This window comes from Telmatherina bonti (genome assembly GCF_933228915.1).
Source record: "Telmatherina bonti genome assembly, chromosome: 6".
NCBI lineage: Eukaryota > Metazoa > Chordata > Actinopteri > Atheriniformes > Telmatherinidae > Telmatherina > Telmatherina bonti.
The window spans coordinates 30,672,026-30,696,229 of NC_136624.1; the positions used below are offsets into that span (position 1 = coordinate 30,672,026).

The 24,204-nt window shown below is 39.4% G+C and overlaps 4 protein-coding genes across 4 annotated transcripts in view; 3 read left to right on the forward strand and 1 right to left on the reverse strand.

Moving 5' to 3' along the window:
- The window catches only part of rpusd4 (RNA pseudouridine synthase D4), a gene marked incomplete at its 3' end in the record, with an annotated part of 7,227 nt that extends 6,188 nt beyond the window's left edge, over positions 1 to 1,039 (reverse strand). Inside the window, exon 1 of the mRNA XM_079241573.1 lies at positions 568 to 1,039. Coding sequence (XP_079097699.1) covers positions 568 to 973 — 406 coding nt within the window. The 5' untranslated portion in view covers positions 974 to 1,039. The remainder of the gene's footprint in view (positions 1 to 567) is intronic.
- A 372-nt stretch (positions 1,040 to 1,411) lies between these two features.
- LOC306756724 (WD repeat-containing protein 82-like) lies at positions 1,412 to 4,582 on the forward strand. Its single transcript, XM_079241561.1, has 9 exons — positions 1,412 to 1,767; positions 1,867 to 1,967; positions 2,080 to 2,146; positions 2,470 to 2,569; positions 3,140 to 3,256; positions 3,354 to 3,509; positions 3,599 to 3,668; positions 3,747 to 3,889; positions 4,189 to 4,582. Exons 1-9 carry the CDS (start codon positions 1,607 to 1,609, stop codon positions 4,219 to 4,221), a joined length of 948 nt encoding a protein of 315 aa, XP_079097687.1. The 5' UTR covers positions 1,412 to 1,606; the 3' UTR covers positions 4,222 to 4,582.
- Positions 4,583 to 6,076: 1,494 nt separating this feature from the next.
- LOC306757552 (twinfilin-2-like) lies at positions 6,077 to 13,513 on the forward strand (the record flags this gene model as incomplete). The annotated part of the gene is made up of 9 exons (XM_079242636.1): positions 6,077 to 6,101; positions 6,852 to 6,929; positions 7,022 to 7,200; positions 8,360 to 8,455; positions 8,544 to 8,648; positions 8,981 to 9,106; positions 9,252 to 9,402; positions 13,115 to 13,236; positions 13,346 to 13,513. 9 exons carry the CDS (start codon positions 6,077 to 6,079, stop codon positions 13,511 to 13,513), a joined length of 1,050 nt encoding a protein of 349 aa, XP_079098762.1.
- A 7,615-nt stretch (positions 13,514 to 21,128) lies between these two features.
- Positions 21,129 to 22,708, forward strand: LOC306756773 (cytokine-inducible SH2-containing protein-like; the record flags this gene model as incomplete). Its single annotated transcript, XM_079241629.1, has 3 exons — positions 21,129 to 21,211; positions 21,894 to 22,050; positions 22,209 to 22,708. Exons 2-3 carry the CDS (start codon positions 21,912 to 21,914, stop codon positions 22,706 to 22,708), a joined length of 639 nt encoding a protein of 212 aa, XP_079097755.1. The 5' UTR covers positions 21,129 to 21,211; positions 21,894 to 21,911.
- Between the last annotated feature and the right edge of the window lie 1,496 nt (positions 22,709 to 24,204).

A 24,204-nucleotide genomic window follows, 5' to 3' on the forward strand; every position in this document is an offset into this window, starting at 1 on the left:
TACATATATACATATATGTATATACATATATATATATATATATATATATATATATATACATATATACATATATGTATATACATATATATATATATATATATATATATATATATATACATATATATATATATATATATACATATATATATACATATATACATATATGTATATACATATATATATATATACATATATACATATATGTATATACATATATATATATATATACATATATACATATATGTATATACATATATATATACATATATACATATATGTATATACATATATATATACATATATACATATATGTATATACATATATATATACATATATACATATATGTATATACATATATATATACATATATGTATATACATATATATATACATATATACATATATGTATATACATATATATATACATATATACATATATATATATACATACATATATATATATACATATACATACATACATATACATATACATATACATATATATATATATATATATATATATATACATACATAAGGAAATATTATTCTATTTCGTGGTTTACTTACCTCCAACAGGGATCCCGTAAGGTTTGTTGACAACAACTATATCTTTATCCCGGTACAGCACGCTTTTGTGCAAGTGTTTGGCCAGCACGTTTGGATGGACGTTTTGTAATTGCTGACTGAACCTTTTCAGCTCCATCACTCTTGACCGCAAGCCCGACACCGGAGGCTCAGTCGCTTGTGTTTTCATCTTCTCCTGTCGGACCTTCTGGGCCAGGTCTATCGCTCTTAACTGAGCTTTCTGGTCGGGGCCTGGGGCTTGTTTGGCCACGGTCCCTTGACTCCGACCGAGGGACAGAGCTGTCTCTGGACCCCGTTGGCAATTTATCTGTAATTTTACCAATGAGCATAGCATGTAGCGTCTAGACGTACATTCACCCCAAAATGCGACTCTTCTACAGTTGTTCATGGTTAAAGTGTATGAGAATAACTATCAGTTCACAAAAAGCCTAGGGATACAAGCATGATCTCCTAACCCTCTGTAACCCTCTGTTTAATAACTTCCGGGGTAAGATTTTCAAAGTGCAGTTCATTTTCAACTAAGCTTAAAGAAATGTAAATGTATTTAATATTATATTGGAAATTGTGAAATACCCTCATGTCAATTCAATTCCATTATTTTACTCCATTACCTTCTGATATAAAACAATTTCAAACCATGAACAAAATTAAAATAACATTTCTTTTAAATTGTCGTGATTTCCGCTTGCTCGATCTGAGATGCGTTAGTTTTTCTTACCAGCACTGCTAGATTCGGTGTAAGCGTTGGATTTAAAGTCAAATTTAGATAGCCGCCCGTCTTGTACACGACAAAATCCAAATCTAGCATTCAACAGTTTCTCCGAGATTGTAACGCTGTTGTGATGCAAAGCATGGACTTTGTTGTTATTAATTAAAATATTTTCGACCAAAACCCCACGACGAGGCTAATCTGGGCGAGTTTATATTAATTAGCACATTTTATAAATGAAGCAGTGAAGTAGTGGCGAAATTTTAAAATATTTTATGCGCTAAATTCTGTTTTGAGTTAAATTAAGCAGCTATGAAGATCACAGACAGCGTGTTGCGGAGCTTCAGAGTAGCAAGGACATATCGAAACAATTCAGAGAAAGTTAACTGCGTGGACTACAGTCCAAATGGGGAAAGTGCGATATCAAGCAGCGATGACGACTGCATTATGCTATACGACATCCAACAGGGCAAGTAAGTAGCTATTATAACTATATAAAACAGCAGGGGAAAAAAATTGCATTTATATTTTGTTTTTATTTTAACCTGACTTGCTTTCCTGTCTTTCCCCAGGCCGAGTAGGACTCTGTACAGCAAGAAATATGGAGTAGACCTTATTCGTTACACACATGGCGATCCAAACACAGTGGTCTACAGCTCCAACAAACTAGATGGTAATAACTTCGTACTGACAGTCAGCTGTCACCACAAAGAGCCAAACGCATAATGTTCAAACAACTCAAATATTGACAAATTTCACCACAGAATTCATTTTGTTGTCCCCAGATACTATCCGATACCTGTCACTCACTGACAACAAGTTCATCAGATATTTTCCAGGGCACACTGCACGGTGAGTGAAGCACAAACACAGACCTCAATATAACAACAGTAAAATGTGCAATAATGGTCATAATCTAACTGAAACTAATATTACTGCAAAACATGCACACTGCCCAGAGAAATACAAACAACTCTGAATGCACAACTTACTTTAGTAGCTTGTTTAAGTTGAGGGCTTCCACTGTACAGTTTTGCAGTTCTTAATCAAATAGGTTCGACGAGAGTGGGAAGAAATGCTTCACAGATAATCAAAGTTGTATTTTTTTACATGTTTTTTTTTTATGCCTAGTAACTCACTCTTCTATAGTGAAAGTGACTTTGTTTTTGTAACAGGGTCACTGCCCTCTCCATGTCTCCAGTGGACCAAACGTTCATTTCCAGCTCTTTGGATAAGACGATACGGATCTGGGACTTGCGTTCTCCTGACTGTCAGGTGAGTAGTGCCTGTGAACTGGGTTGAAAATGACACTTCCTCTGTTCTTTGTGTCAGCACTTACTCAAATGTGCAATTACAGCTTTAGTTGTCTAGAGTGATGCAACTCAATTTGATCCTTGGGCCACAATCCTGCAAGTTTTCAATCTATCCCAGCTCCAACATACCTGACTAAAATAAATAAAGCCAACAGCCCATGATGTCCTGCACAATGACTTATTCATTTGAGTTGGGTGTGTTGGAGCAGAGGACCTTGAAAACCTGCGAGACTGCAGCCTTCGTAGGACTGAAATGAGTAGCCCTGCTCTGGAGAAAGGCCCTAATTATTGTCTTCAGTATCCCTGCTGTAGGGATGTGAAGATTAATCTGTTCAGACATAGAACTGGGCCAACATACAAAAGCTAGAAAAAAAAATCAATACACCAAACGGATAATGACAAGGGAGATGCTGATATGAAAAAAAGAGTGTAAACCAAGCATCTGATGACTAGGAACGCAGAAATTTGGCACTTTTCTTCACAATTCATGAAATCCACTCACTCTTTTCTTTTGCATCTATTTGTGTTTCAGGGTTTGACTAATCCACTGGGGAGACCTGTATGTTCATTTGACCCAGACGGCCTGATATTTGCTGCAGGGGTGGAGTCACAGGCTATTAAACTTTATGACCTACGTGCTTTTGACAAGGTAGAGTGAAGGATGTAATGGGCTTGTCTTGAATATAGAAACGCGCAAAAGTTACTATTGTTATGACTATTGATATGTCACTTCTTCTTGCTAATAGGGCCCCTTCTCCAACTTTGAGACCAGGTTTAATCGAGTCTGTGACTGGACAGGGCTCAAATTCAGTAACGACGGAGAACAGATCCTTATCTGTACAAACGGAGGGGCCATTCGCATCCTGAATGCTTTTAGTGGATCTGTGCTGCACACTTTTTCAGTAAGACATGAATATGCAGAATTCCATGTTTATCTCTTAGTAGGATTTCTTTAACTAACTCAAATTTGCCTCTTTTCATTCATACAAAGGGCTATAACAACAGCAAAGGCATTTCCCTGGAAGCTTGCTTCACTCCAGACTCAAAGTTTGTCATGATTGGTAAGGTGAAGTTCTTTAGCTCTATGTCTGGATCTCATTCCTGTCAGGCTGGATGTGTGAATAGCATATCTCGTGCAGGTTCAGAGGATGGGAGGGTTCATGTTTGGAGCACTGAGAGCGGGATGAAAGTGGCTGTGCTGGACGGGAAACATCCTGGACCCATTAACACCTTGCAGTTTAACCCTAGATACCTGACATTTGCCAGTGCCTGCACAAACATGGTGAGAGAAAACATATATCGCATGATTGTTTTTATTGACATGCTCCTGGACAAAGTGCCTCTAAGGTGCAGGTCATGTTTTCAGCAGAGTTGGTTTGTCTGTTTGCAACATAACCTAAAAATTATGGATGGATTTTGATTCAATTTTACATCTTTGAGATTGCATGAAATCTCAGAGATGTAACAAGAAACAAATTATTTGATTTTGGGGGTGATTTGGAATCAAGAAATCTGCACCTTCTGGCTACTTCTAGTTTCGTACAAGTCTTTTACTTTATTTTTCTTCTGTTTTCTCAACAGACGTTTTGGCTCCCATGTGTGGATGACTTATAGAGGCTGATGACTTACAGAGTTTCACTATCACGCGATGAGGTGGTATTTTTTGTCAGATCCTCTGTTTTGGGCGTAAGTGGAACTTCATGACTCTAAAGACGGTGCTTAAGGACAAACCTGTGGGGTTTTTTTTTTTTAGAAGCTTTTATGTTGATGCTTTTACATTTATATTCTGGTGCTTTTGAAGGCTTGATGCAGGGCTGAGCAAAATGCCCTTATTACCTGTAAAAAGTTGTTTTTATTGTGCATTTATTAAAAATTTCTGCCCTATTGTTTTTTAAATGTTATAACTGATCACTGTATTTATGATTAGAATATGTAATAATGATTAGGTTTTTTTTTAATATAAACAGCTGTACTTTTCCCCCGTATGTATTATTACTTTTATTCTTCATATACCTTCAACAGTTGAAAATCTACAAATATTCAGTTTTTCTCCACATGACAAAAAAGAAACACTGTCTAATGCTAATAAAGCTTCATTAAGGACCTTTTAGTCATTTTAGAACTTTATATGGTAAACAATGTTTAATAGTTGTCAATACATTTTATTTACAGATACATGACATTTTCCCATTTTATTCAGAATAATTACATTTAAATCACAGTTTGTAAACAGCATTTTCTTTGTCTCTGTTTTCAAATGAGTATGAATGAGATCAGTGAATGTCTTGACCGCAGCCGTACAATAACATGCAAACCAAAGTTGATTGGCATGCAAGCATTACAGAAATGCCGACATTGTCATTCAGTTGAAGAGATAAGTGTTGTGTGTGTGTGTGTGTGTGTGTATGTGTGTGTGTATGTTTGTGTATACAAAGTGTGTCTTCCTGAAGCAGAAGAGAGGGGTGGGAGCCATGTTAAATAATGTATAGATGCTTGTGTTATGTACTCACCAATGAGTGAATAATGAATGATCCCATCACAGGTAACCTCACAGGTGCACACTTATCTTTCTCTCACTCTGTGAGTGTGCACAAGACTGACATGGGATAAGCGCTGGAATAATGTGTGCGTTTAAGCATTTAGCACTTTTTACTTTAATGGTAACGTTTATTCCTTACGACAGTCTGATGCAGCAAACACGTTTTTTATTTGTGTGTAGAAATCATTTAGACTTCGCTTTTTAAGCTCTGCATTACATTTAAGGAGTGCTGTTGTCATAGGAAACCTCATATTCTTTTGTTTTGATAAAGGATATAAAGAGTTGCGCGAGGCACCTCTACTACTTGCCTCTCTTCATTCACTTATTCATTGATGAAAGGGACAGGTTATACCGACCACAAGAACCTGGGAAGAGGGAACAATATTGAAATGTAGCAGTCAGATTCTTGCTTGGTGTCACATTTCTGTGACCAGGTGGCTGGAATTTGAGATCGTGTGGTTGCGTCTGCCGAAGTTGATCGTCCAATCTAAGTGAATGGGTGGTAAAAGTTCATCATATGTTAGGCTGCGACTGCATCTGGACACACTGCGTTGCCCACAGGTGTTGTGGTCCCTGGATCTCTGTGCTGGCTCGCACATAGCACAGCAAAGGAACCTGCTGGAGGTTTCCCCCCACCAAGATTATTAAAGTTGCGGTCATCGATACGCAAAGAAGTTTTAGATCAGTGGTTGGGGCGGCATATCCACTGACAGGCACGTTATTACTCATCGGCCATAGTTCCGCAGATTGTATTTCAAGTGTTCGGAAGCTCCTGAGTCACCCTCAAGGCGTTTATGTCACTTGTGCGCGTGGGTCCGTCTGTTGGCCATCAGAGGAGAAGCAGCCTACCTGCTGAGCGAGGACACAGACTTGGAAGCTGTCCTTCTTGCATGATAGGAACTTGAAGCTGTGAACCCTGACTGCCAAAAGATGTCACATCAAACTGGAATCAATGGTAAGTCTGAATTTATAGAAAGAAAACCTAGAGATTTTCTTTTTTTATTTATTTAATAGCTTCTGAGTTGCGCCACTGATAATATTAGTGATGTCTATTTTTTTCTTTTCTTTGAGGGGTGTTTTTTCTAAAAAACCTCTGTGGTGGTCTCTATATATGAATAACTTTATTGTTTATGTTTGATTTTAAGTACTCTGGGTAATAAAAGCTTATAATTTCATGCAATTTGGAGAATGTTTTACACTGACTCGGCTAAAAAAAACCTCTGCTGCTGCTGTAATATGAGTGATTGCGATGAACTGCTCTCACGTTCATTCAGAAGAAGTTAAACAGCGGAGTACATGTATGTGTGCTATGCCGCTTGGTAACTGGAGCACGGTTGACGGAAGCAAACCTCTCTCACCTTTCTTACCTGACCTTGCATCATTAATGAGCCAGCTGTGTTTGGTAACCATGGCGAGACAGAAGGGAACATGACAAACTGGTACTTTTCTGTCACATAGTACAACACAGAGTTTTGGAAATGAGAGAATTAAGTTGTGTTGCGCATCAAACCCACATGTGTCAGTGATACGCTGGTGTGTGTGTGTGTCGTTCTTTGAGTCAGCTTAGGCAACAGTGTTAATAGCTGGCAGGGGATCAAATTTTCACTCTGAAGTGGAGTCACAGGTTCTTACTTACCAAACTCTCTAGCTTTCAAATGCCCATCCTCAGTTTTGACTTTGTCTGCCTTGTATCTGGTTACTGCAGCTACACCTGAGCTGAAAGAGTTCCTGGCAAGAGCAAGAGGAGGTTCCATCAGAATAATGAAGATTATCATCAGAAATGGTAAATATGATATGAATGTTGCATTCAGAAGCATCTGACAGACGTTTGACCATCACCCGCTTTGTTCTTTTCTTTTGCTGTTTTCTTTCCAGAGGAGTTGGTGCTAGATTCATATAGGGAGCCAGCACAGAGCTGGGACAAGGATTATGATCACTTCCTGCTTCCTCTGCTAACGCCTCAGCAGCCTTGTTATATCCTCTATCGTCTGGACTCCCAGAATGCACAGGGACACGAGTGGATCTTCATCGCTTGGTCACCTGACCAATCACATGTATGTCTGAGGATGCTCATTGGCCTCTTTCTTCTTAGTTTAGTTTATTTAGTTTATTTGGCAGGGACAATGCACATCAGCATTAATCACAGAGAAAATATGCCTAGTACCAGATTTTAGCTCTCAGAACTAATTTCCATCTGTAGTCCCTGGACTATCAAGACACACAAACATAAATTAAACACAAAACAATGTAAAAAGATACAGAAGTTCAACACTTCACGCAGGAGAAAACAGTTATAAGTTTAAATAAGAAAGCAGTAACCAAATGAAATATAAATGGTTAAATCACTGTTAAAGTAGTCACCAGCAAAGATTTCTTTTTTTTTTTTTCATTTGGTTGAGTTACTTTTAATGAACAGACATTGAAACTGAAATTTTAAGGAGTATGTCACATAATTGTATATATGGTGCAACATTACACTTGCATGAATACAAACATCATGTCTGGTTAGTCGTTACATACTCCTGACAAGCTGCAACATCTGACTAATGTCGAGCCTTTAACAAATTACCATGTAATTTCTTTAGCTGATCCTTTATTTCCTCTCTTAATTTGACCTTTTTGACAAGTTGCCAATTTCCTGAAGTTTCAATGAAGAGTCTGTGCCATTATTTGGTCAAACTATCTCAGAGAGACAGTATGATGGCTCCTTTTCAGTTATGTTTTTATTTAGCTGTTGTTATGGAGAGAAATGAGAAATGATTTGTTGAATTAAACATAACAAATAAGCTAACTTTGCTAAAACACAACTTAAGAGCCACTTAACTGAGTTATTTCTCAAATTAATATATTTCTGTGGTTTACTTTTAAAGACATGGTGCTGTTTCACAATTAAGGTTAAATCCTTATTATTTGTCTTAACAAAATTAAATAATGCTATGATTAAGATTTTTTTTTTAAAACTCTGAAAAGCTTGAGAATTTAGATGAGAGTGAAGACTGGAGAGTTTGGTATTTGTACAAAATGGATTTTAAATGTGACTTTCTGCATTGAATAACTAAAACCAATCAGAAACAATCAGACTCCACTTGCAGATCGTTCAAACCTTCAAGTGAAGAAACAGTTCTCATCCGAAACAACCAAAGTACAGTCCCTGATAGTGAAAGTTTATGTTAAAGTTAATTTTATTCTACTGTGTGTCTTTGTATCTATTAGGTGAGGCAGAAAATGATGTATGCTGCAACTCGTGCCACACTAAAGAAAGAGTTCGGAGGAGGCCACATCAAAGACGAAATATTTGGCACAGTTGAGGTAAAATCCCACTTTTGAGATTACTGATAAACTAGATTTCTTCTGCTCATGCTAGAGTATTGATCTGCTGGTTTGCATTTGTTTCCAGGATGACCTGTGCTTCCAGGGGTACCTGCGCCACAAATCTTCCTCGTCCTTGCCGGCTCCACTCACAACAGCTGAGCAGGAGTTGCAACGAATCAAAGTTACAGAGGTACATCAAAAAAAGAGGCTTGTTCTAATATGATTGCACAATTTCTTATTTGTGTGCTTATCATTTGTGTTTCAAATTTTCATCCTGCAGGATAAAGTTGTTTGGGTAGGTTCACTTTCTTTCTGATTGAAGGATTTAAGTGTGTTTGAGGAGAAATGTATTTATTTATTTATTTTCAAACGGCCCTTTATGTTTGCAGGATGAACGTAGACGGTTTGGGACTCCAACAGCACGGGCGAAGGTTTGTCAATTCCTGTACGAACACATGAACTATGTTTTGTGATGTCATTAAAGAAATGATCAGAGACCTTAGTGTATGTTTTTCCCCTCAGGTCACCATGGAGTTTGGCTTAGATAAGAGGGCACACACTCTTCAGGGTCTTGCATTTCCTTTACAAGAAGAGGCCAAACGAGCTTTGCAGCAACTCAAGCAGAAGCGCATCAACTACATACAGCTGGTGAGACTCGGCAGAAACATGCACTGCTCATGCCATAGTCTGCAACCTATAGTATGACAAAATTTAACTGTAAAGATTTGTCTTTGTCGGTGTACAAAATATGTAATCGTAACAGAGCTAGCTTATGTGTGTTGTATTGCCGCAGAGGGTGGATGTGGAGAAAGAGACCATTGAATTGGTTCACACCAAACCGACAGAAATCCAGGAGCTTCCCTTCAGGATTCCCACAGATTCCCCCAGATATCACTTCTTTGTCTTCAAACATTCCCATCAAGGCCAGCTGCAGGAGGCACTTGGTCAGTGTTCTATCATCTTTATCATCTTTATCCCTATACTGTAAAGCCAATAGTATCATATTTTGATTTGAGATGATTTACATCACTTTATGGTAAAAACTTTGCACAAAATCCTGTTGAACACAATCTCATATTTGTCTTCTGCCCTGAATACATACAAGGAAGCAGAAGATTGCACTATAGTAATTTTCACATATCACATGGTAATAAATGGTAAATAACCATTTACCATTTATTACCAGAAAAGGGTTTTTTATTCTGTTTTGTTTTGTTTTGTTTCTTCATTTTGTTAAACGACAAGTAAATACTTAACATTTAAAAAAATTGACTTTTTTTTTTTACCATTTTTTATGGGTTTAGCTTTTAAAGCGTTAAATATGGGGAGAAATAAGTATGTGTAGGGTTTCATAATTAAAAGTATTAATTGCCTACATTGCTATAGAAATGCTGCATTACAGGAAAATTCTTAGTCATTATTTTACATGTTATTTAGGTAACATTTTGATAATATAATTCAGACAATATTAATTAACTTAATACTTTAACTATAAAACATAATAATCATAACTGGAAACAGTAACAGTATGAGATACTTACTTTTGGCACTACTTAGAGTGAACCAATAAAAGGTAAATACTTACAGTATTATTTATTTCTGATGTAGTTCTTTTTTATTTTTTAGATTTTCTTTTTTAATTCCACTGCAACAAGCCAGTTTAGGATATTTTCATATAATTTCTACATATATCCTCCAAATGTTCCATTTAAATTACAAATTGTAATTTATTAAAAGGAAAAGGACAAGAGGGGAATTAATGCATACACACTGCTTCTTGAATTTCTAAAGCACATATTTTAAAAATATGCAAGTTCTGAGTCCTGTGATTTGACAATCTGAAAAATAATAATCTCATGTAGGTGTCGATGAAAATGTTAAGTGCTGCCAGTGAGCTTGCAAAAAGATGCTACAGAAATCCAATTTGCTGTTTTTAAGTGTTTCACCCTATACACACTATTTTATAACAAATCATTATACAACTTTTCTTTAGAATCGTAGCAATATGAATGGCTTGTATACACTCTGTGGCCAAAGAAAAAGTCACCGTGAAAGAAAAGTTATGCATCGTTGGACTGCCTTTAGCTTTGATCACGTAGTATCCGCTGTGGTTTTGTTTCAATAACTTTCTGCAAGTAACAAGATTTATTTCAATCCAGAGCTGCATTTTTTGTTCACCAGTATTTTGTAATGATGATGAGAGATACTGATCACTGCACAAAGCCTTCTCCAGCACACCCTAAGGATTCTTGGTGGGGTTCAGGTCTGGACTCTGGTGGCCAGTCCTTGTGTGAAAATGATGTTTTAGACTCCCTGAATCACAATTTGTGTGAATGAATCTCAGCATTGTTATCTTAGAATATGCCAGTGCCATCAGGGAAGAACAAAATCTATTGATGGAATAACCTGCATATTTTCCATATCAGGTAGTCAGCTGACCTAATTTCTTTGAGCATAATGTTGCTGAAACTAGATCTGATCAACTGCAGGAAACCCCAGGTCATAGCACTGCTCCCAAAGGTTTATAAAATAGGTACTATGGCTGCATCACTTCATCTGTCTCTCTTCTTACTCTGATACGCCCATCACTTTGGAAAAGGCTAAATCTAGATTCATCAGACCACATGACTTTTGATTTCTCCAAACTCCAATCTTAATGCTCCCTAGCTAATTGAAACATTTTCTCTGGTTAGCTTCACTGATTAATGGTTTTCTTAAAGCTGCACAAATGTTCAGTCCCAATCCCTTGAGTTCCCTTCACATTGCTCATGTACTTTTAAACATAGCTGCTATTGAACAGAGCCCTGAGCTGTACTGGTGTTTTTCTTTGATCTGATTTCACCAAAGGTTTAGATAGATAGACAGACAGACAGATTACTTAAGTACTCATTTTGAATTTTTTTTACCAATCAGATTTCTTCCTCAAAGACAATAGCTCCCCACCTTCCTGTAATGTGTTGAACGTTTGTTAGCCTAATTTTAATAGTTACTGCAGTCTCTTAGATGTTTTCTCTGCTTGATGCATGCCAATGATTTGACCCTGCTGAAACCAACTAACATCTTCTCACAACAAAAGGATGCAGGTTTCTACACGGATAATTGTTTAAGAAATGAGAAGCTAGCCATTGCATCAGTTGCGGTTAAATAACTTGTTACCAACGGAAAGACAATCACCCATGCAGTAATGATTCAACAGGAGGCTTGAGCTTATTAGTCCTAGTTAAATCCAAGTGGCGACATTTTTTCGCCAGGCAGTGTATTAATCTATAGCTGTCGCTTGTACCTAAAGCGCACAAAGTTACATTTTTACAAAATTGTAATAATGTTTACAATATTTTCATACATTTCAACAACAACATTTCAAAGTACTCCAATTTTTCCCTTTTTTGTAAATAAAGACTAAAGGTTATGTAGCACCACTGCAACAAAGCTTTTAAGTGTCAGACTGGTTTGCAGTTCTGCATTTATTACTTACTTTTATGAGAAGCTTTTCTTAAGATGTTAGTGTCAATGTTTTATGTTTTCGATAATTTCATGTCCTTGTCAAAGTTCCAATCCTCAGCTCAAAGCCTCACAAATCCAACATTTTATGGTTATTCATGATGAATGAAATGGCTGTGTGATGTGAAAGGACGACTCACATTGGTGCACGTAGTGAATTGCTCAACTCCTCTCAGTTGTCTGAAGTTTTTTTCATGCCTCACTTTATTTTTTCTGCAGGCAGGTCTGAAGATGTGCTGATGATCCCATTAGAACAGGAGAGCTGGAGTCTTGCATGTTTTACATGTTTCCCTATTTTAACAACCCTGATTCAACTGAATGAAGTCAATTGGATCAAGTTGTTGGATCCAATAAATATGAATCAGGTGTGTTAAAGCAGAGAAACATCTCAAACCTGCAGGACTGTGGCTCCCTAGGACCATAACTCCCTACCCCTGTACTACACACCACCCCAGTTAGCAACTTCATTATTTATTTATCTATTTTACAACCCCTGATGAGTATTTGGCAGCTAAAAGATCGATAAATAAATGTCTTCTACAAATAAGCTAAATGACGTTAAGAGTAAATGTTGAACTTACATCAGCCAAGTAATCAAAACTCCAATAAATATGTGCTAAAAATGTTCTACATTTGAGATTTTAGTACAATTATGAATGAATATTAGCAGTAAATTACACTGAATTGCCATTGTCTTGATCAAATCAAATCAGTATACTGCACCGTTAAAACATCAAAACATGTTTACTGATGGCACATAAACAATAACAACTCTGTTGAATGTTTAGAGTTTTTTACTTAATTTTCATTTTTACTTAATTATATGCAACCTGTATTTAACAAGCAGCTAAGTTAAATCTGTGTTGAGCATTGGTTTATGGGAAGTATGAGGCTTTCACATTTTGAGTTAAATGTGAGTCACTGCCGAGTTTCAGAAGAGTAATTGCTGGTTAGTCTTCCTGTGGTGAGGTAAGAGCATGTTCTCTCGTGATCTGCTCTTTCCACTCAGTTTGTGTTGTTAAGTTTGAGGTTATAGATGTGTTACTGATTGTGTTTGAGTTCAAAGACCTTATGAAGTTCACCAATTACACAATTGATATATAATTAATCTAGTGAGGCAGAAAATGTCATTTAATTAACTTCATTGTTTTCCAGTGTTCCTCTATTCAATGCCAGGGTATACCTGTAGTATCAAGGAGCGGATGTTGTACTCCAGCTGTAAGAACAGGTTACTGGATGAGGTGGAAAGAGACTACCAGCTGGAAGTTATCAAGAAGGTACAGGTTGCCTAAATAATTTACAAAGAGGCTGAAGGAAAATCAACAGGTTCATTTTCATCAGTGACTCCATAGTGAACCTATAATGACCAACCACTGTCCTGCACAGATGGAGATTGACAGCGGTGATGGTCTGACAGAAGACTTTTTGTACGAGGAGGTCCATCCAATGGAGCACACCTTAAAGCAGGCCTTTGCTAAGCCCCGTGGACCAGGAGGGAAGAGGGGCAACAAACGCCTCATCAAGGGCGCAGGAGAGAATGGGGAAGAAAGTTAGACATCACACATCACTTTCATGATATTTGAAATTGACTGATTTGACTGTTTAGCTCCTAGCCGCTGCTTCTTTATTTTTACATGCAGACACTTGTTTCACACTGAAAATTAGAAGAAAAAAATACAGATCCACCGTAAAGCAGAAATCATTATAGTGATGCATCATCATGCAGAGAATGTTTTTATTTTCTTTTTTGAAAGTCTCCTAAAACTTTACTGATACACCATTGAAACAAAAGTTCCATATTTTTATGTTCAGCCAAATGTATTTGAAATGAATAAATAGATCCAATATTCCTGGAAACCAAGTAAAAAGCCAGAGGTTGGTGTATACTAACAGCCATACAGCTGTTGAGTCTCATTAAAGTGGGTGTATGTTGGAGGTTTTTCTCATCCTGTAGTGTGTGTGGCTTTTATGGCTTTTTTCTCTTTCTTGAGTTTGCAAAGACCCATGAACACACATGAGGAAATTATTTTCTACCTTAACTGGTAGTAATGTCTTGTTGGTAGTTCAGTTTGAGAGCTATACCATTCTGAAGATCTGAGTACAATTGTTGGTTTTTTCTTCTTTTTTTTTTGTTTGGAGACCATATCACAGACCACATCTGGATGAAACTGTGAGGCTGGATAATGTTGATTATGAGTAAGGTGAAAATATGTTTTGTTTTTAATCTTTTTGTTCATTTTAAGATAAGTACAGTTGTGGTAAAAAATCCAAAATTGACATGTATTAGATGTGAAAAAAAACAGAGTCATCAGGTTTTGAAATTAGTGTAAATATTACTTTGGAAAAACAGCACATGACATAATACATTTGTTTATTACATCTTGAACAAAAAGTAAGTCAAACTGCAGAAGCAATTCATGAAAAACTAAATGCCAATACACTCTCCGGAGGTATTGAGAGGCTCAATAGGTGCTGTGCTAATCAAATGCACTTTATTATGTGATGATCAGCAGGTGTGAGCACCTCTATAAAAGAACTTTTGGCAGTCTGCTCATCAGAAACATCTAGGTGCACATGAATACAATGCCAAGGAGGAAAGACATCTGCAATGACCTTAGAGGAGAAAAAGCTTGTGCACCTTAATTTTAGACAGGTTATTACAGCGGTGGGCAACTCCGGTTCTTGAGGGGAGGCAGTCCTGCAGATGTTGTGAGTTCCCCTGCTGCAAAACACCTGACTCAAATCAATGGGTAATTAGCAGACAAGTGAAAAGTTTGATCTCAAGCTTTGCACAAGTCTGCTAATTAAGTCCAATGTGTGTCAGATCTGTTGCAGCACAGAAACTCCTGATTTGCAAGACCGCTGCCCTCGAGGACCTGAGTTGACCACCCCTGGGTTATTCCGACATGTCCAAACGACTTAAAGCCCATTATGAAAAACATTATTTACAAAAATGTTATATGTTAGAGTTGTTCAAGACTGAATAAGTTGGAAAATGACAGTATTGCTGGATAAAGTGGGATATTCTGGGATGCCAGAATAAACAAAAAGAAATTACTTGCCTGATACACAAAGCTTTAGAAATTAAAAGAGGAATACTTCTTTTTTTTTTTTTTTAACCATGACGTCTAATTATTTAGACAATTGCTTTTAGAGAATTACAAACCTTCTACAAGGACATTATTTAACTAACTGTCATGATAATAATGATTGCACTTTACGGTACTTCAGCATCAGCTTTATTTCTAACAATGAGTGGATACATCAATTCTTTGTAACATTTTTCCCTTCAAAGAAAGAAAGAATAAACAGCAACCTTGTATTCACCTGTTTTCGAAGAATCAGAGCAGACAACTTTTTGAGAATAGGAATCTTAGAGAGGCAGGAGCTGAAATGATGTGGTAACATATTAGGCTGCAAGATTTTACAGAATGAAATAAAAATTATTCTTTCGCTATTGAAGCATGTAAGGCTATTTAATAGATTTACAAATTATAAATGTTCCAAATTTTAATTAATATATTGTGGTACTTAATAGTAAAATATTCTAATTTGCACAAATGCTAATCAGGAAACAATGCAATAGTCACATCTTTCTGTTCATTTAAAACAGGCACCTGGTTAGTATAAAGTCTATGTATGCTGGAGGACCCATAGCCACTACTAATTCTTGTAGTCTTGATATTAGATAAGTCCTAAAACTGGATCTATAACTGGAACATATATTACACACGTTTATTTATTTATTTATTTATTTTTTATCTTTTTAAGTTTGTAAATGCCAACTTGATAGACTGGATATAGAAAATAGCTGGATGGACCGATGGATGCCTCCCGTGGGCTCACCATCTGCGGGAGGAGCCGTAGGGGTCGGGTGCAATGTGAGCTGGGCGGCAGCAAGGGGCGGGGACCCTGGCGGTCCGATCCCCGGCTGCAGAAGCTGGCTCTAGGGACGTGGAACGTCACCTCTCTGGTGGGGAAGGAGCCTGAGCTTGTGCGCGAGGTTGAGCGGTTCCGACTAGATATAGTTGGACTCACCTCGACGCATGGCTTGGGCTCTGGAATCAGTACCCTCGAGAGGGGCTGGACCTTCTTCCACTCTGGAGTTGCTCATGGTGAGAGGCGCCGAGCAGGTGTGGGCATTCTCATCAGCCCCCAGCTTGGTGCCTGCACGTTGGGGTTTACCCCAGTGGATGAAAGGGTAGTTTCCCTCCGCCTTCGGGTGGGGGGACGGGTCCTGACTGTTGTCTGTGCTTATGCACCGAACAGCAGTTCAGAGTACCCACCCTTTCTGGGGTCCTTGGAGGGAGTGCTGGAGGGTGCTCCTTCTGGGGACTCCATTGTTCTGCTGGGGGACTTCAATGCTCACGTGGGCAATGACAGTGAGACCTGGAGGGGAGTGATTGGGAGGCATGGTCCCCCCCCTCTGAACCCAAATGGTGTTTTGTTATTGGACTTCTGTGCTCGTCATGGATTGTCTATAACGAACACCATGTTCCAGCATAAGAGTGTCCATATGTACACCTGGCATCAGGATTCCCTGGGCCGCAGTTCGATGATCGACTTTGTAGTCGTATCGTCGGACCTGCGGCCACATGCCTTGGACACTCGGGTGAAGAGGGGGGCGGAGCTGTCAACTGATCACCACCTGGTGGTGAGTTGGCTCAGGTGGTGGGGGAGGAAGCCGGTCAGAGCTGGCAGGCCCAAACGTGTTGTGAGGGTCTGCTGGGAACATCTGGCTGAGTCCCCTGTCAGAGTGAGCTTCAACTCCCACCTTCAGCAGAGCTACGAACATGTCCCGAGTGAGGCGGGGGACATTGAGTCCGAATGGGCTGTGTTCCGTGCCTCTATTGCTGAGGCGGCCAGCCGGAGCTGTGGCTGTAAGGTCGTTGGTGCCTGTCGTGGCGGTAATCCCAGGACTCGTTGGTGGACACCAGCAGTGAGGGATGCCGTCAAGCTGAAGAAGGAGTCCTATCGGGCCTTCTTGGCCTGTGGGACTCTGGAGGCAGCTGATGGGTACCGACGGGCTAAGCAGCATGCGGCTTCGGCTGTTGCCGAGGCAAAAACTCGGGCATGGGAGGAGTTCGGCGAGGCCATGGAGAAAGACTTCCGGACGGCTTCGAGGAGATTCTGGTCCACCATCCGGCGGCTCAGGAGGGGGAAGCAGTGCTCCATCAATACTGTGTACAGTGGAGATGGGGAGCTGCTGACCTCAACTCGGGACGTTGTGGGTCGGTGGAGGGAATACTTCGAAGACCTCCTCAATCCTACCAACACGTCTTCCGATGAGGAAGCAGAGCTGGGGGACTCAGGGGTGGACTCTCCTATCTCTGGGGCTGAAGTCGCTGAGGTGGTCAAAAAGCTCCTTGGCGGCAAGGCCCCGGGGGTGGATGAGATCCGCCCGGAGTTCCTTAAGGCTCTGGATGCTGTGGGGCTGTCCTGGCTGACACGCCTCTGCAGCATCGCGTGGACATCGGGGGCAGTACCGCTGGATTGGCAGACTGGGGTGGTGGTCCCCCTTTTTAAGAAGGGGGACCGGAGGGTGTGTTCCAATTACAGGGGAATCACACTCCTCAGCCTCCCTGGTAAGGTCTATTCAGGGGTCCTGGAGAGGAGGGTCCGCCGGATAGTCGAATCCCGGATTGAGGAGAAGCAGTGTGGTTTTCGTCCTGGTCGTGGAACAGTGGACCAGCTCTATACCCTCTCTGGGGTCCTGGAGGGGGCATAGGAGTTTGCCCAACCAGTCTACATGTGCTTTGTGGACCTGGAGAAGGCATTCGACCGTGTCCCCCGGGGGCTCCTGTGGGGGGTACTCCGGGAGTATGGGGTACCGGACCCCCTTGTACGAGCTGTCCGGTCCCTGTACGACAGGTGTCAGAGCTTGGTCCGCATTGGCGGTAGTAAGTCGGATTCGTTTCCGGTGAGGGTTGGACTCCGCCAAGGCTGCCCTTTATCACCGACCGATTCTGTTCATAACTCATATGGACAGAATTTCTAGGCGCAGCCGAGGTGTTGAGGGGATCCGACTTGGTGGCCTCAGGATTGGGTCCCTGCTTTTTGCGGATGACGTGGTCCTGTTGGCTTCATCTGGTCGTGATCTCCAGCTCTCGCTTGAGCGATTCGCGGCCGAGTGTGAAGCGGCTGGGATGAGAATCAGCACCTCAAAATCTGAGACCATGGTCCTCAGCCGGAATAGGGTGGATTGCCCTCTCCGGGTCGGGAGTCAGGTCCTGCCTCAAGTGGAGGAGTTTAAATATCTCGGGGTCTTGTTCACGAGTGAGGGAAGGATGGAGCGCGAGATCGACAGACAGATCGGTGCAGCGTCTGCAGTAATGCGGGCTCTGCGCCGGTCTGTCTTGCTAAAGAAGGAGCTGAGCCAGAAGGTGAAGCTCTCGATTTACCAGTCGATCTACGTTCCTACCCTCACCTATGGTCATGAGCTGTGGGTCGTGACCAAAAGAACGAGATCTCGTATACAGGCGGCTGAAATGAGTTTCCTCCGCAGGGTGGCCGGGCTCTCACTTAGAGATAGGGTGAGGAGCTCGGTCATCCGGGAGGGGCTCAGAGTAGAGCCGCTGCTCCTTCGCATCGAGAGGAACCAGTTGAGGTGGCTCGGGCATCTGGTCAGGATGCCTCCTGGACGCCTCCCTGGTGAGGTGTTCCAGGCACGTCCCTCTGGGAGGAGACCCCGGGGAAGACCCAGGACACGCTGGAGGGATTATATCTCTCGGCTGGCCTGGGAACGCCTCGGGATCCCCCCCGCAGAGTTGGCAAATGTGGCTGGGGAGAGGGAAGTCTGGGCTTCCCTGCTTAGGCTGCTGCCCCCGCGACCCGACCCCGGATAAGCGGCAGAAGATGGATGGATGGATGGATGGATGGATGGACCGATGGATGGAACTTCTGTTCACGTGGATTGTTTCCCCTCACCTTTGCTTGCTGTATTTCTTTAGTGCTCCATTCATGATCAATTCAGCTGATAAAATCACTAAGAAATTGCTGTAAAATTTCTGCTTTAAGGTGGATTATCAGTCATATTTTCTAAACTTGTACTGTGCAGACAGTTTTCTGTCTTAACAAAATCCAAACCATCCCCATTGTATTTGCAGCAGCCTTCATTGGCCACTGGATCAGGGTACAACTATATTCAACTAAAACAGTGTTGCTTAACATGGTTCTATAATAAAATGTTTTCTGTATTTGTTGTGTGCGCCCTCATTTCCTCTCCTTTTAAATGCGTGTGTGACTGATATCCCATATTCATGCAGGCAAGCAGGCAGCAGCAGCAGGGGTCATGGGGTTGTGTGCGTTTTCCAAGAAGGCGCTCTACTCGGAAGCCTTGGCTGTGCGCTCTGCTGCTTTCATGCCTCACGGGAAACATGGTTGATGTGAACATTTTTTTCTTGGAAACAAGGTTCAGAGTTGAATAGCAGCATTTGAAGTGGTCATTATCTCAGTACATGGGAACTAAGAGCTGGGTTATGATGAATCTTTGAGGACATGCTCATTTCAGATAAGTTATTTTCCAAGAAAACAAATTTGCACCTCAAAAGATTTTTTTTTTCCACTGGATAAGTTTTGGGTTTGAGTTTTTTCTTCGGAGTATAATTAGGAGAGCAAAATAATCAAGCAAATTGATAACGTATTAACCTACATTGCTTGTTTGCCTTGTTAACATAATTTAAATAACATCAATGAAGTGCTTCAACATGTCACATGCAGACTTAATGGCAGACATTTTCAGCATTTCATAATGTAATGAACATCAAGAGTTTCGCTGTGTCAAATATTTACCGTTCATGCGATTAGTATATCGGTGTTTTTATTAATTTAACATGAACGTAGCAAACAAAACGCTGTCAGCTGCGCCAAATGACAAACATTACCTACCGGAAGTAGATTCCTGCTGTTAATATCCAGCTTTGTAGTTTAAATACAATGTTTGAGACCAAAAACGTATATTCAAGACAAACAATGTGTAATCTGTCCTAGCCCAACATCAAGTTTAAACTTTTAATATAAAGATACCAAGACAGTAATTTAGTAAGAAAAATAATGGGTTAATGATAAACTGTACACATTAAGTTATAATGTATAATACAGATGCTGGCGCTAAAAGCAGCAGATATTCAGCTTGCTGACGAATAAGAGAACAATAAGTGATGATTGTGAGTATCTGAATCCATTTCCCTGTGTTTGTCCTTTCAAAAAGGAATGTATGCCTGCTCTTCGGGCTTTTATTTTAATTTATTTTATTTTATTTTATTGTATTGTCATGGTACCCCAACTATTTTCCCCTCTAGTTTTTTTTTTTTTTTTTTTTTTAATTATGTATCATTGTACTCACCTTCACAAACTAAACAAAAAACTGAACAGAAGCATTGGAATTGGCAAACAAGTCTTTAAAGACTTTTTATTCAGCACATATTAGATTTAAAATGATGGTTAATACATTTGTATATATATATATATTCATCCTCATTTAAAGATTATGTGATGAAGGACAGGTATTTAAAAGATTTTCAGTTTTCTGTCATGCAGTTTTCATTGCTTCTCCAGGACTAAGAGGAAAATAAAAAAATTGCAACAACAGTCAGTATAGACTGTTGACTATGAGCCAAACTATTATCATCAAAATCGGTAGAAGCCAGTGCGAAGTTTCTCACAGCAGATTCAAGTTTATCTGCTATTTAAAATCTTTCATTCATTTATTTATTTAGTTAGTTAGTCCGTTGTTTTGTAGTGGTTTATCCTGTTCGTCGTAAATTCAGCTGTTGAGGTATCTTAATTTGAAATCTGTACAGGAAGCAGTGTATGTGTGTGTGTGCGCGTGTTTGTGCCTATGTGTGTGTGTGTGTGTGTGTGTGTGTGTGTGTGTGTGTGTGTGTGTGTGTGTGTGTGTGTGTGTGTGTGTGTGTGTGTGTGTGTGTGTGTGTGTGTGTGTGTGTGTGTGTGCTGGGTACAAGGAAAGCTACTGGCTGCAGCCTTGTTGTCGTTGCAGGCACTGAAAGAACAAAACCTTTCCTGGAAGCAGATTCCGGGAACTTCCGTCAGTCCGCGTGAACTGGGCTGCTCTGGAGCTGCACTTTACAAAGATCACGCGCTCCGCTTCCGTCGATGTTTTAATCTGCAGCAGAAAACGCAATTTATTTTCTCATTTTGACTGCTTTAATAAATACTGATAGTGAGGATTTATTGGACTGCTGTTAGATTTTTTTTAATGGTAGCGATCGGTTTATTTCTCCTTGATTTAAGGTAAGATTTCTTCCCACAGATTTGGTCATTTGATTCCAGTAAATATGTTGCTATAGGAGCGTGATAAGAGAATTTAATATCATGATTTAATCCCTGTTTTACATGTAAGTGTGTGTGTGTTTCATTTTGCATGTTGGTGTATTTCATTTATCTATTGTAGGATTTTTTTCCCCCTCATGCATCCTAAAGAGCAGCGATCTCACTAAATGAATAAATTATCTCATTATTAATATAATTTAGACCTCTTTTTATTTCTGCGTTTTCTAAAGAAATTGCAGAATAAATTATATAAATATAAATACAAACTTTGTTTTGTTTTTATTTAATTTACGTTTAATTTATTTTAAGATGTGTTGCTTTTTGCTTCTTTGTCACGTTTTTTCTTTTGTTTTTGTTCCATATATCCTTTCCCTCTTCATTTTGCTTTGAGCTCTGCACATTCTGAAGAATCAGACTTTTTTTCTTTTTTAGTAATTGTGATGAAACGGAATATTCTGTTAATTAAATGTCAAATGTGGAAATTTTCTTACTTCTTTTCTGCAAAAAATTTGAAACACTAACCAGTGGCTTGGAGCATTTTGGATTGCAAAGACTCAGAATAAAATTACATGAGAATATAAATTCATTACTCAAATTAATTACAGCTTTCTTGATTTTTCAACGTGAATATTATTTTTGACAGACCCCCGTTGCGTCAGTAATGGTTGCAAGGGCAGTGACCATTTTGCATCATGAGGAACAAGGACGTTCCTGCTATCCATATCCTTCCTCTCCAACCTGGGATCCAGCAGAGGACCTACGCTGCATCACCACCAACTTCCAGTACCTACAGACCTCAGGTAGACCAGCAGCTCATAGCATTTATTATTTGAAGGCTTACTCTTCACTCAGTCTGCACCATGTGAGAAACAGCATTAAAGTTGACCCAAATTCCTCTTCAAGCTGCATCCATGTGACAGATAAAAAGCTGATGTTTAAACAATTTGTCATTTTTTAGGTTGGTATTGGGGTTCTATCTCGGCGAGTGAAGCTCGAGAAGCTCTCCTGACAAAGTCTGAAGGCACTTTCCTGCTGCGGGACAGCACTCACCCTCAGTACATGCTTGCCCTATCAGTGAAGACTCGCTGTGGACCTACTAGTGTGCGTATAGAATACAACAGGGGCTGTTTCTGGCTGGACTCAATTTCCCCTGGTCTGCCTCACTTGCAGTCCTTTCCAGATGTTCTCAGTCTTGTCCAGCATTACATTGTCTCAGGCCAGACACAGAAGGACCTGGCAGCAATTAAGCCCCAAACAAAGCCTGAACCTGCACAACATCCAACTAAAGACAGCGGAGTCCCTTTGAAGTTGGAGCATCCTTTGCACAGCATGCAAGGTTTTCCTTCTTTGCAACATCTAACACGCCTCACAATCAACAAGCACACAAACTGCCCTGACCGACTGCCTCTCCCAAAGCCTCTGTTATGCTTCCTGCAGAATTACCCTTTCTTTATATGATGATCACTGAGAGGGTTAAAAAAAAAAAAAAAAAAAAAAAAGGAACAGAGTCAGGGTCACTATCCATGACTACATGCTGTGAAACTGGGGCAGTGTTGGACCCAGCGCAGCAGAGGATGTACAAGAGGAGAATACAGTTAAGCACAATAAATCAGAGTGACCTCAGTGCTCATGAATGAGCTCAATCTTGTTTATGCATAATTTTGTTTAAATTATTTTTTCTGTTGCCTCAGTTACTGCAAAATGTTCAATGCCAATATTTAAACTTTTTTCTTCTATTTTTTTATTGTCAGTATTATTGGTGCCCATTATGTTATCAATAGGAAACATAAATTTATGGTCACAATATGTTTTTCTTTTTAAAAAAGCAATTCAAACCTATGAATAATAAATCAATTAAAAGATTTTGATTTTGAGTATGAAGACCTCTGTTTTCTTGGCTTTAAAAGCATTAACGTTAGTAACAAGTGTTTAACAGACCTCAACTTCATGAAATCAATAAATCTGGTTATTTACAGTTCTGGTAATAATGATTTAATGTAACACTTCTAATATCTGTTCATCTCTGTAACAGAAATGCAACAGAACATGTCCCTATACAATATAATTCTTATTTCCTTGTTATAACTGTGTCTTATAAATCTGTTCAGCAAAAATTCAACACATAAAGTATGGATATTCAGAATTATACTTCCCTCCCTGCTTTTCTGTGTTTTATTGGACATATTTAAATCTGATCATATTACAATCAAGTTTTTAAAAAATATGGAGGATACATCCACAAGCTATGATGGATGGAAAAGATCGAGGTCAGATTGTTCTTGCATGAAATGCAGACTGGACTGGATGGCTTGTTGGGGTTTACAAGTCTTATTAAAAATACCAAATAAAGAACTTGATACACAGTCTTTTTTGTACTTCTCTTATGATCAAAATCATGATCAGATATCTTTTCAGAAAGGAAACAACTTTCCCTTTGAATCATTTTATTACCAGCATCAAACACATTTAATGAAAAACTACAGCTGATGAAAGAATCTGTTTGAAAATTGGTTTACGTTCTCAGAAGGTCATACATATCTTTGAATTTCAGAGAATTCAATCCATAGTTCACCTTTGTAATAGCTGGTTACTTCAACATAGAGATGAATTGGAGGTATTACTGTTTTCGTGGAAATGCATCTGAGTTAGTTTTCCACGAGTTAGAACTGAACAACACAGAGAAAGCCTCTTATCAGGATTAGAGCAAGAGCTGGAGTTATTAATACACTGCTGTGCCAGCTGAAAACTGAGTATGTGTCCCTGTTTGTTCCTTTCTGCTCCAGCCGTACAGGTCAGAAAATCATGTCTAAGTTTGTTTAAATTTTAAGTGTGAATTTTCAAACATGATTAGGACAAAATCATGTGTTTGATGTTCTTCCATGTAGATTAATTTTCATGTTATCCTGGCAGCAAAGTCAGATTTGCAGAGCTCACTTATATATATATATATATAT

Excerpts from the sequence above, each read along its gene's own strand:
- LOC306756724 (XM_079241561.1), top strand. The coding sequence starts at position 1,607 with ATGAAGATCACAGACAGCGTGTTGCGGAGCTTCAGAGTAGCAAGGACA. Across the intron at positions 2,570-3,139 it reads TGCGTTCTCCTGACTGTCAG|GGTTTGACTAATCCACTGGG; the intron begins GTGAGTAGTGCC and ends TTTGTGTTTCAG. Across the intron at positions 3,510-3,598 it reads CTGTGCTGCACACTTTTTCA|GGCTATAACAACAGCAAAGG; the intron begins GTAAGACATGAA and ends ATTCATACAAAG.